Genomic DNA, 13,185 nt, shown 5'->3' with positions numbered 1-13,185 from the left:
TTTTTAAGATAGGAATTGCATTAGATGCTTCTGCTGTGCGTTCATTTTGCTGCAGGACTCTGCAGAATTAACTCAGGGAGGGTCCATCCTCACCCAGGAGATGGCAAGACCCAGCGTGAAGTACAGCTTTCCTTTCCAAGCTCAGTGCAATAAAAGGGCAGTATGCTAGAGAGCATCATACAGTACCAGCTGTTACCCATTTAGATACCCACGTCTCCCCACCAAACTGCCCTGTAGCTAACTTTCTCCTTCTCCTGTTCTCCTTTGTACACCCTGCGTGCACTCCATTTAGAAGCATCTTAAACAAAGAATACATATTATGTATTGAACGGAAATATTTGGCAAATTTCCTCCTCCTCCTACAGAACTCAAATGGGAAAATTCAGCACTCTCATCCTGCCCAAATCTCCTTGATACTTAAATGCACAACCCACTGTTCCCCACACGAAGTTACCAGGCATCCAGGCCAATGAACCACATTTCCACAGTGTCTGCTCATGGGACTCAAGAAGGGTGACTCAGTGCATCAAACAAGAACTCCTGATGCCAAGGTACTGAGAAATCTGGCGCACACAACATCTTGGCCTATGGTCTGCCAGCAAGTAAGGATTAACTTGACAGAACTAGGTCAAGGCAAGACCTGAGCTGAATAAAACCAAAACATTGAGCATTTACAGTTCCTAGCAGTGATGGCTCTGTGCACTCCATATACCTGTTTATCTACCAAATAATGTCATTAAGAACTCTATGTCCTCCTGCAACTTTGTTTAGACCACCTGTTGGACCAGCAGCCGGTGAAGATAGGACTTTCCATCTACTTACTGAAATGAGCAGAGGAGAAAGCCTGCCATTAGATGCAGTGGGAGAAGGAACAATAAAACGAATAAGGTACGTAAGGTTGTAAGGCATATGACCAAGGACAAAAATCTGCCTTCTGCTCATACAGAAAGCATTCTGCTTTTACTCCTCAGTGATCTGGCAAACAGATTGTTTTTGCCTTAGATATTAATGATCATCAGATTCTTCAGCTAAAAATATCTCATTACCCAGCTGAAATGTTTTGTGCAAGTCCTTACCCTTCCGTGACTTCTCTTCATGTGGGACACATAGGTTTCCCGATCAGGGATCCACTGCGAACATTCCTTGCAAGTCCAACCAGTTCTTCTCAGCCTGGACTTGGATTCAGGATTGTGTCCTTCCACCCTCATGTCTCCCCTTGGCAGAGGTGAGTGGGAAGTCCCATTGGCTACCGACAGCTCCTTTGGTGGGTTATGAACCTGGTTCTTTGACATCTTCTCAGACTTCTGTCGAAAGCTTAAGAGCTCCTCAGGATTCTGGGGGACTCCATGAACACCCTGGAAAACAAAAATAACCGGAATCAAACATAACATTTATTTGTGATCTCTATTACACATCATAAATGACTATCACATTTAAATAGATAACACAAGCCCCCTCCAAACACTACATTAACATCTTGCCCCTGTGCATCCTCCCATTTCTTCTTGAAGCTGACCACAGCACTTCCCCCAGTAAGAGATATTCCCAAGAAACATGAAGCTTCTATTTATGTTTCCTGCATGACAACAGCAACTCCTCACTGCTGTCTGTTCAACATTTTGTATGAGCCATGAGCGCTCAAGTTAAAAAGGGAAGATGTAATGAGAGAGAAATGCTGTCATTATTTCAAGAACCTAAGCTTTAAAAACACGTTGCTTTGGAAAATGCTGAGTGAAACGTTTGCTGTTATCTTGGAGGCTCCAAAGTTGCTTGATCTTTGCTGAAGGTAAGAGAAGAGACAATCTCGCAGTTTCTCCAACCCTACCTTCCTTAACTCCACAACAACTACTGCTATTCACATTTTCAGAGTTAAAAGCCTTGCTCTTGACAAATAAAAGCAAGCACAAAGCCAGAAATCAGCCTTATACGGATCGTCTTCAGGCTCTTTGCTTGTTCAACAGGCCAGAATCCCTGTCCCCAAAAAAGTTATTTTAACAAAGAAAATTGAACATAAAGAAAATAATAAGAAATGAAGAGCTGTGGGAAAGCAAGAGCAAATAAAACAGCAACATACCAAAAAAAAAACCTCAAGACATTCCCCTAGGAACAACAATAGTTCATCCACACGAAAGGATAATTTAGAGGTTTAACTGTGCATAGTAATTAATAACGGGTAAAGTTTCAACACACGAAGGCCCCCAGGGCATTTGGAAGTCTTTCCTTTTGTTAGGCACTAAACAAACTTCAAAACACAAGGTCTGATCTGAAAAGCCTGTGCTTTGCACCTGAGCCAGCTGATGTCTGCAGAAGCTCTGACGCAATCACAGGGCACAGCATCACTAGCTATGCAGGGTAACACAAACACATCCCCTTTCTCCCCATCTGGAAATCTCAAGTGTTTTATAAGTAAAGAGTACATTATCACCCATTACTCCATGCCTTCTGTTATTACACCACTGGAATGAAAAAAATGGAGCACAGAAAGTGAGGTGACTTTCAGACAGCACCTCCTATAAACTCCGTATGGCATAAAGCAATGCCATCTGACAGGAAAAGAGATGGGTTAATGCAATTACCACCTTGCCACAGACAAAAAGCAGCCTTCTGTTACAATCTCAAAGACACATTGAGGGCCAAATACAGCCCAGCGATTAAAATACAAAAGTTCTGTTGTGCCAACATCAGCAGCCTGTGCACAAACTGCTGCAGACAAGTTCTTGGGGCTGACACCTGCAAATGAGCTGCAACAAGTTGGGTACTTCTGCTCAAGCCCAGCCATCAGCAGTGGGGCTTTGAAGGTCCCAGCCTTACTCTCAACTCTATTTTTCCAGCAATAATACAGGAAGATTACCAATCATCAGCTTTACAGGAGGGTTTCAAATTTTATTTCATTAATGCATGCAGAGCATTTCCAGATTTGCAAGTTAAAGGTATGGAGGGAAAGAGGAAAGTAGTAGTTTTGACTTATTCTCTTTTAGGAGCAAGCTACTGAACCTTCTGGCCTTTTAAGTAAAAACAAAACAAAGGCATTGATTAAAAAAATTATGTCACTGCTTTTTTCTAATCAAAGAGAAATACAGCTTGCATGTTCTTTCTTCCAAATGCAACCAGGAAATCTAAGAGGATTTTCACAGAAGTGTGGTTAGTGTGCACAGAAATATACTGACTGGAGCAAACAGAAAACACAGCGTTCACACATTATGAGACAATCAGATCTGCAGGCCCACAGACACAGTCTGCCAAGAACCTCCACCAAATGGGCAACCATAGGCTTTTCATATGTAGCACAGAACCATAGAAAAGGTTGGGTTGGAAGGGACCCTCAAGCCCATCCATTTCCACCCCTGCCACAGGCTGGCTGCCCCCAGACTGGGCTGCCCAGGGCCCACCTATGTCCTTGTCACTTCCAGAGATGGGGCACCCATCTGCAGCTCTGGACAGCAGTGCCAGCGCCTCACTGTCCTCTGAGTAAAGAATTTTCATATAATATCTAATCTAAATCTCCCCTCTTTTAGTTTTAAGTCATTCCCCCTTTGCCCTGTCACTATACTCCCAGGGTCTCTCAATAACCCCCAGCTCTCTCAGCCCATCTTCATAGCAGAGGTGCTCCAGACCTCTGAGCATCCTCGTGGCCGTCCTCTGGATTTGCACCAACAGCCCCACGTCATTCTTGTGCTGGGTGTCCAAGAGTTGAACAGAGTGCTGCAATGGGATCTCAGAAGAGCAGAGCAGAGGAGAATCGCCTCCCTCAACTTGCCAGCTATACTTCTGGGTGCAGCTGAAAATACAGTTAGTTGGCTTTCTGGGCTACGAGTGAACACTGCCAGCTCCTGTTGAGCCTTCCCTCCACCAGGATGCCCAAGTCCTCTCTCTGTAGGGCTGCTCTGTATCAACTTCCTACTCAGCTTGCATTTCTACTTGGCACTGTCCTTACCCAGGTTCAGGACCTTGCACCTGGCCTTGCTGAACCTCAAAGTTCTTGCAAGCCCACCTCTCAAGCCTGTTGAGGCCCTCTGGATGGCATCCCATCCCTCCAGGGTGCTGATCACATCACATTGCTTGGTGTTGTCAGCAAACTTACTGAGGGTGCACTCCAACCCACTGTCCATGTCACTGACAAATGATGTTAAATACCACTGGTCCCACTAATGACCCAGGAGGATCACCAGTCATCACTGCTCTGCACTTAGGCATTGAGCTGGTGACCTGAGTGCTCTATCTGTCAAATGCACGACTACTTTAGAGACCAGGATGTCACATAAGACACTGTCATATGCTTTGCACATCTCCACATGGATGACATAAATTGCTCTTCCCTTCTCTTCCAATGCTGTAACCATGTATAGAAGGCCACATTTACAGGCACAATTTGCTCTCAGCGAAGCCATTCTGTTTTCCATGTATGTTACCACACTCTGCAAGAGGATTTGCTCCATGATCTTGCTGGGCAATGTGAGAATGACTGCCCTATAGTCCCCTGGCTCATCCCTTTTTTTAATTGTTTAGAAACAGGGTTACATTTCCCCTTTTCCAGTCACTCAGAACTTCACTGAAGTGCCACATCTTCTCAAGTACAATGGGTAGTGGCTTAGAAACTTCACGTGACAGTACAACATAGCTACCTTCTGAAGGCTGGCACCTCCAGGGCAAACCCTTCTGTCTCAGTCACTCTCCTCTAGCAATCTCCTGTAGTTCTGCAGGTAAGTTCAGGGAAGCAGGTGTCAAACGCTCTGCTGCCTCTCTTGGAGGCAGCTGCTAAGGGGACAAAGAACCAAAGCCCTCCCTTTTTATGCCAGTATCCAGAAGAGGGGAGATCCAGCTTTTCTTACACAAATTCAGTAGTACTGTGGGCAGAGGACACTTCTTCCTGCCTCCCAAGCAAAGATAAAGCTCCCCCCAAAGCTTAATCACTTCCTTGAGTTTAATAAAGAACAGTTAACCATCAGAAAGATTTATCTGTAGAAAGTAAGCTTTTGTCACAAGGTTGAATTAGACAAGGAGGAGTAACCACCTGCAATATTATCAACTAATACAAAGTGCTCAACTGAAGTTTCCAGACAATACCATAAATTTTTGCAGTCTGTTTTTCTACTAATGTATTGCTCAAGAACATTCCATTTCTTCAACCAGTGTCCTTAAACAGTCAATGCAAACTCTCTTTGAACTCAGAAACTAGGACCTCATATCATTAAGTGGTGGGAGTTACCTACCTTAACGTGCTGCATTAACTGCTGTTTCTGCATATACACCAGCTGACACTGTGGACACTTAAACACGCCCACTAACAACTTGTTGGTATTCTGCTGGAAGTGCTCTTGGAGCAGCTTCTTCTTGTTAAAGACAGTCTCACAAGAACATTTGTAGATCACCCTGGAACAATTTAAAAAAGAAAACTCACTCTCTCTTCATTAGTTATCTTGAGGAGTCAGTGGAAGAGGTCATCTCAGCAACTTCGAAAAGGGATGGGCTTCTGATGAGGGCTGTGCTCTATCAATCTATTGCCAGCATACACCCACATGGAGCGCTCAACTATTATCTCAACTGGGAAAAACAAGAAAATGCCCCAGGCACACACCACAACTTGCTAAAAATAAGTTCACTTACATGCATATGCATAACTACCTAAGTGTGTGACAGTAAGTGCAGATGGATGGGAGCAGACTCGGAGCATACTTGCTATGTATTTCTTTCAGTTCCACCTTTCCATGGTCCCTCCCTTACAGCACACATTTTTGGCACTAGCTCAGGGCTCAGCAGGGAATGCTACAGAGCAGAAAAAACAAGAATTTCTCTCTAGTGATTTTTTCTGGGGCAATGTGGCACAGCACAACTCCCCCCTCACTTTGGAGGGCCAGAATCAGCAGTTACCCTGGGGCTACCTATCAGGAGGTCCCACTCCAGCTCGACCAAAAAGTGACAATTAAGATCTGTTTGCAGATGTTCCACCCTCCCCTGCCCAAACTCCTCTCCCCCCAACTGAGGAGGCAGGATTTGTATCAAAGAGAGCATGCCATGGTTAGGAACGGACCTCTGCCAGCAGACAAAGGGGCAGCTCTTCTGCAACTGGGACAGAAACAAACAACAGTAAAAAAAGGAAAGAAGAATAAACAACTGAGATAGAAAGTGGAGGCTGTTGTAGAGCTACGCAGCAAAGGAGAAGAGCAGATAATAACAAAATACTTACTGAGTAGTCTTGTGAGGCTCTGCTGGGTGCTGGCTGGTCACGTGAGCCATGGTGCTGTCTGCTGATTTGAAGGCCATTGGGCAAAAAGAACACTTGTGGAAGACTTCGCAGTGCTTCTCATGAATATGCACTTTCAGTAATGCCAGGGTCATGAAGACAACCCCACAGTGGATGCACCTAGGGGATGCAGAAGGAAAGAGCTGAATCAGAGCCGCAATACTGCTTCCAAGATCGATGTACCAATGGAAGGCAGCATGGCAGGACCATGCTACAGCAGGTCCTTGTTTAGTCTCTTCAGTAACAATGCAGAGGAATTGAACAGAACAATGCAAAGGAGGAATGTGATACAGGAATTCACCAGCTGGGCAAAACCCACGGATCAGCAAGGGAGCACATCTATAAAAGAAATCTACAGAGACCAAAACGATCCAGAAAGAAGGCGGCAAGATATACTACACAAAAATGCTGCCTCGTACCCCTGAAAGCCATTTCCATCACAGGTGCAAGTGAAGAACTGAAATAAATGTACCTGAAGAGCTGTCCAGGTAGTAACAAGCAGCAAAACAAATGTACTAATAAAAGAACATTCAGCCAGGAAATCTTCAGTAACCCTGCACCATACAATACCAAGCAGCAGACAATCATGACAGCAGCAAAGATGCTGAAAACAGCAATAGAAAGCAATTAAGCTCAATAAAGCCAGTAAGACACAGGTGTTGCCTGGATAGTGCTCATCTGGGAATGCTCCATGAGGAAAGATGGGAGGAAGAAGAGGTTGCAGGTAGAGCTAAAGGATTTCTTCCTGCAGCCCCAAACAAAGCCAGGGTGACCCAGCTGCTCCCTCTCTTCCCAACAGGCCTCTTCCAAGATAGCAACATCTGACTGAGGCCATCCTATATTTAACTTGAATACTTCTCTCAAGCACACAACCAACAGCTGAGCTCATGGGAAGCCACACACCAGCATGGAAAGAGCAAATGAGGCTCCATTTCCTTACCAGCACTCCTCTGGCCTGGGATTGGAATAGCTGTGAATAGAGACAGTTTCCCTCAGTGAGGCTGGAGTTAAGCTTTATGACTGTTTTTCCCTTCGTTCTGACGTTTGCTAGATTATCCTTCCCTCCAAACAAGCCTCCCGACAGCGCTTAGGAAACAAGTCTGCACTTTGAAGTTGTACTTCAAAAGCTCATTAGGCAGAAGCCAGCCCAGAGGAGACAAACCCTCTCCCTCAAAACACGCACAGAAACCTCCTTTCTTCATTTTCAAGAGAGAAGAAGTGATAACAGCCAGTGTCATCCTTGGGAAAACATAAAAATATTCTGCTGTGCCTTGGAGCCCAATCCTCAGCCTTGTGAGCTGGGGAGAGAGACTTCCATTAGGGTAGCACCAGGAACTCTGTTATCAGGAAGAATAAATCTCCAAGAGTAAATGGGAGAGAAAGCCCTAATCCTGGCAGGAAGATACAGATGGTACAACCAGGAATACTCAACAGGCTTCCCCCAGAAACACTTCTCAAATCAACAAGAGACAGCTCTGCATTACACTCCGTTTTGGCAAGCACTAAAGACTTCATAAAGATTTAGGGGATGAAATAATTACTAACTCAGGGTCAAATGATCACAAGTTAATTTAATTTACAGTAAATGGAAGTTTAAACAAAAGCCACTTTGTAATCAAGTATCTCAGTGCCAGAAAGATGAACTTCAATAAAGTAAACTAATTAGCAGAGCAAAGTGGATGGAGGATGTCAGAGGCTTGCCATGTAATTTCTGTAAATTGTGAATTCTGCTGTAAATCCAAGCACGAGGGGATAATTTGCAGGAGAAGACTCTAGAATAGCCTCAGGGCAGGGAAGGGTGCTGTATGAGTCTTGGAAAGAATCCTGTGAGAAAAGATAAGACTACATGATGTTGTCTTAACCCTCTGCGTATCTCTTATCCTGCCAGCATCCAGCTCCTGAACTCTCCAAACAGCAGCAAGCAGGAAAATGTGTGCCACGTGGTCAGTGGGGACCAGTGGGAAAGGTGGGGAGGTGACACTTGGAGCCTGGCAGCACTTCAGGCAGGCTTGTTAATTTTCACGTTAAAATGCAGAAGACCCTTCTCATCTGCAATGCAATCACTAGCCATGACCAAAACCTGAATTCAAACTTAATTGGACACGCTGGGATATCAGCAGAAAAGGAGACAGAACAAGGGCTGAACAGAAAAACAGCAAAATGTATGCATCAGAAATTCAAGGAAAGCGAAGACATATTGTAGAGAAGCAAGAGTTGAGCTGACACTGGGCAGGATTTCAAAGAAACCCTTGGCTTTTCAGCTCTGCAAGTAATGAAAAGGAAAGGAAAGAACAGAAGTTGCTATGTGACCATCAGACAGATGCCATGGATTATCTAGATTTGGTTCTACAACTTGAAATTATTTCTTCTGTTTTCAACAACTGTAATGATGCCAGTCTGGCAGTGGAGACAGGAAGGATGACAGGGATGGCACAGCCAGTGCTTCCCTATCTGGTGGGTTCAGTTGCCAAAGATGAGCACCAGCATACACAAATTAAAGAAGAGAAATGCAACTTTTGGAGAAGCTGGTAAAAGCTAGTAAACCCCTCGTAAGTACCATTCCTGAACTCTGCCTCGTTTCAGACATTCGTTAACGCTCCCAGCACAAAAAGCAAGTATCTGTTAGACATCTGTGGATGGATGGAAGCTGGTATTGCTGATAAGGATTAAGGAAGCATCATAAAGATTTATAATATCTGGAATTAATCATGCTTTAAAAAAATGCGAGGGCACACACTTCAGAAGCAGGACCATCCTCTGCTGTAGACTGAGAGCCCAACAACTAGGAGCAGAAGAGTAAGGACTAATGCTGAAAAGCACAAGTAACTGCATCAAAGCCAGGGCTCATTTTCTGACATCTTCTCCCATCCCTTTTTTTCAACATTCCTCCTTCTCCAAAATTAATTCCTTTTTCAAACAGCCACAGTATCACAGCTATTTGATTTGAAACGGAATTAATTCTTTGTTGTGGGCTATGCCTCCTCTAATCAGATCCACATAAAAAAAAAAAAAACTATCTGTATATAATTAAATTCAGAATCAGTTGGATATGTCTCTTTTCTCTGTGATTGAAAGAAACTGCCCTTGAAAACTTCGGTGTGATTTCAGAAGCAGCCACACAGTGCAGGCTTCCTCAATGGGCAGACATTTTAAAGAACAGCTCCGAGCGCAGGAATCGCCCTGTTTCCTGTACACGTCGTGGTACTTAACGGTAAACAGAGAAAAAGCTAAGGAATCCTAAAAGGTCACCTAGTCCATCACTCATCTCCCAGGTAAATCATCTGCATCTACACATAGAAAGCAGGAACAGCTTGTGGGGGAATGCAATGTCTTTTATTAAAGCAATCAATTTGGCTGCAGCAATGACAAGGCAAGCACACATACCACCACATCCAGAGCCTTGGGAGCCTTCCCCCACTCCTCTCAGCTCATAATAAGAGCTTGCAGATAAAATAACCTACAAAGTGCATCCCTCGGTCCGCAACAACTGACATACACTCAGTCCTCAGAGAGATATGGAAGATCAAGATCTGCAATCTTTTGGTTGTCAACAGCAGTCTTGAGGGGACCACCTGCGACCCGGAGGTAATGCCAGCACCTTTCAACTTAAAGCTGCCTCAAAATCATGTCTGCTCTCCGAAACCTCCCCTTAAATTCACTTAGTCATTTCCCATTTCAAATGAGCTTCATCCCACAGAAAACCACGCCGGTTCTGTTACATCCTCTTCAGTTTCTGCTTTAAGGAAAATTTCCAAAACCTGTATCCAGTTTCCCACTCTCTCCTGCCCCTTCAGCATTCAACTCTTCTCACAAACCTGAAGCCGACTTTGCGGGAGTAATGCAGGCAGTTCTCTCTGACGTGGGTTTGGAAATAGGCGGAGCGGCAGACAGCCCCACACTCGGGGCAGCAGTACGGCGACTTGTGAGCGTGGATCCTCTGGTGGGCGCAGTAGCTGCACTGGTTGGGCAGCATCATCTGGCACACCTGACACGTCTGATGGAAGAAAGGTTGCATTAATTAGTTACTCTCTACTTGACTCTTCCCAGCCCAGAAATCCTTCGGGTTTAGAGGAGCACCCAGCTTCTGCTCCTGCCCGCCTGCAAAGATGCAGTCACTACTTTCATTCCAGCAATGAGATGTTTGAGATGGAAAGTACCCCCAGACTGCATCTGAATCACCGAAAATCAGAAGAACCTCCCTGTCCTACAACTCAAAGCGCATACTGCTGAACTCGGCACAGAGCTGACAGATGGCAGCCTTCTCCCCAAAACCACATTTCTGCCTTCCACAGTATTTCTCCGAACCAGACTGAATCTCAGCTTCTGAGGAACACAAGCCACACGTGCAGCAATGTGCAGTGAGACATTCTTGATACTCAGGCATTACAAACGATGCAAAGATATTTTGTCTCCATTTCAGTGTCCTTTTTTTTTTTTTTCTCGTTGTTGGAAGGGCTGCACTTAACAGCAGTACAGATTTGCAGAAACCTCGTTTACTTGATACATAAAGTTTAGCACCACATCAGTATGTACATGGATAGCTGTAGCAGATACCTGTAGGAGCTAAAACTCTCCTCTGTCATCAGTAAATCCATGCACTCCACTGCTCCTAACACAACCATAAGAACAAGCTGCAGCAAGCAGCTAATGATGGGCTACCAAAGCGCAAAACTGAACTGCGTAATTTCTTCTGCACTGTCCAATATACTGCAAGTAACAGAAAACACCATTTATAATAAAACACAAAGCTAGAACACTAGAACAAATCCTCTGTGAGCAGAGGACAGATTAAAAAATTAGGCTCCAGAGAAGGAGGAAACTTTAGAACCTGCCAAGCAATCCAACAGCCTGAGGTGCTGCAGATTGAGTCTGAAGCAGGAAAGATCTCCGTAGGAGAGAAGAAACTGGCAACAAGAAACTGCTGCAGGACCCCCATGCACACCGATGGCAGGACAACGTCAGCCCTTCCCAAATGCTGGAGGAGCCCCTGATTCCAAAAGGAATGGCAGCAGCACTGAGCCATCATCTGAGCCCATAAATAGGAAATTAAAGCATCCCCGGGATCTCTGGGCAAGGAATATTTTGAGAGTGCTTTGGTCAGTAGTTAAAGGGTGAGCTACAATTAATTTAGAATTAATGTTCAAGGCAGTCTGAGCCATCATTGTCTTTTATGGCATTTTTTCCTAACTGATTTGTGCTGGGAAACAAAGCTTTTTGGCATGGTAGAAGAGGGCTTCTCAACTTTGATCCCTCCCAGTATTTAGAGCAGACTCAGCACAAACAGGAGGAGAAGGCACCTTTGCCCCTGTAGCAGAGCAAGAAATACTTTCTCACTAGATCCAAAAAACTGCCTCATCGAGGCTGGTTACATTTTGATTTTAGCTAGCAGGGGACATCAACACCAACTGTTAATTTCTTTAGGCTCTGCAAGAACCACACAATATGGGAACAAAAAGCTAGACACAGGGAGGATAAGGTGCAATTAATGCACTGTGTCTGTGGGTGCAGCTGGAGAAACACCTGCCCCAACACAGCGCTCCACAGGGGCATGGAACACTGAGCCTCTGTATTACAAGTAGGGGCTGCCACTAAGAACTGCGTGAAGAAGTGGCCGAGCAATATGACAGCAGGTTGTATTTACTTGTCTATGGAATCCAAGTGACGCACACAGGAAACAGCAGCCTTCATGGGATGCACCAAGTGACAGCCTGCCCGCTGAGCACTGCCATCACAAGGAACAGATCCCGTGCTTCTGCAAGAACAGCACAGTGCTCAGCAGCAATCACATCAAACAAATCAGATGTCAAGAATTAATACGATTTAAAAAAAACACCAAAACAACATCATCATCCTGGACACTGAGCAGCGTTTTCTCCTTTTACAACACTCCTGCTTTATAGAAGTTGTAACTTGGTTCCAGATGTCACATTTTTATCTCTGAGTTTTCCACGACTCTTCAAAGAAGTCTGGCAGCAATCTGAGACATTCATTAGTCAGTTATTTCTAAAGCATGTTACCAGGATATGATTTGAATTGTGTAATGTCTGTGTTTCTCACATGCTCCCATAACTTACACTTTAATCAAGAGTTATTTGCTGCAAGTTTTATATAGCTCTAGTTTGCCTGCCACACAGCACTCAGGCTTTTCTTCTTCCAGAAGTCACATTCACACAGACAGGAGAACATTCAGAAGCTCTGCCACTTCATTTTATTCCCATTTCTATTTATTAGCTTCTTCAGAAGGGGAAAAAAAAAAAGCCAACAAAACCAACAGCAGCTGAAGCAAAGTGAAGCACAGAAAGCCGCGTTAGCCCAACCCTTCTGGCATGGAAAGCACAACCCCAGAGCCACAGAGGTGTTTGCGAATCACAGTCTGGAGTTAAGGCCCAGTTTTGCTCAGGAAAACGCCTGCAAAAAGATGACACCACTGACCTTCTGCTGCCCTAAAACAACTGCAGAAAGGACTCTGAGCCACAGCAGATCCATTTGTGTGTGCTCCCTTCCAGCCCAGCTGTGCACAGCATGCTAGAGCAGAAAGTCAGAGCAATCTCCCTTCTCACATGCAGGCATCACCATGAAACGCCCACAGCCAATTTTCTCGTTCAGCTGAAGCCTACACCCAGCTAGGGCAGGGTCCCCATTAGCACCCCACTGGAAGCTGAACCTGAGGCACAAAACCCTTTGCTTTCTCTTAGTGCTGATGCAAATTGAGAGGGACTCTAATTCAGTGCAAACAGAGATGATTTACACTAGTTTTAGATCCTCTTCACTGCTATAGAGAGTTAAGGGATGTGGACAAAAATCACATTTAAGAGATGTCCCCAGACCACAGAAGTCCTCCTTGACACAACCACCGCAGAGCTGCAGCACAGAACATGGAGCTGTGCTGACAGTAAGGCATGGAAGCTGGCCTGCAGAAGAGGAAAATCTGCAGGAGGCTAACA

The 13,185-nt window shown here is 44.8% G+C and overlaps 1 protein-coding gene across 3 annotated transcripts in view; it reads right to left on the bottom strand.

Annotated features, from left to right (window-relative positions):
- ZNF592 (zinc finger protein 592) overlaps positions 1–13,185 on the bottom strand; it is a 30,402-nt gene that overhangs the window by 6,865 nt on the left and 10,352 nt on the right. For all 3 annotated transcript variants that reach the window (XM_031555239.1, XM_019619339.2, XM_010717118.2), the window contains exons 2-5: positions 10,057–10,235; positions 6,185–6,361; positions 5,211–5,370; positions 1,077–1,355 (exon numbers count right to left, since the gene is read on the bottom strand). In XM_031555239.1, the coding sequence (XP_031411099.1) occupies positions 1,077–1,355; positions 5,211–5,370; positions 6,185–6,361; positions 10,057–10,235 (795 nt within the window). The remainder of the gene's footprint in view (positions 1–1,076; positions 1,356–5,210; positions 5,371–6,184; positions 6,362–10,056; positions 10,236–13,185) is intronic.

Source organism: Meleagris gallopavo, chromosome 12 (genome assembly GCF_000146605.3).
Source record: "Meleagris gallopavo isolate NT-WF06-2002-E0010 breed Aviagen turkey brand Nicholas breeding stock chromosome 12, Turkey_5.1, whole genome shotgun sequence".
Lineage (NCBI taxonomy): Eukaryota > Metazoa > Chordata > Aves > Galliformes > Phasianidae > Meleagris > Meleagris gallopavo.
The sequence above is the reverse complement of the archived record's forward strand: the minus strand, read 5'-3'. Positions and strand labels throughout refer to the sequence as shown.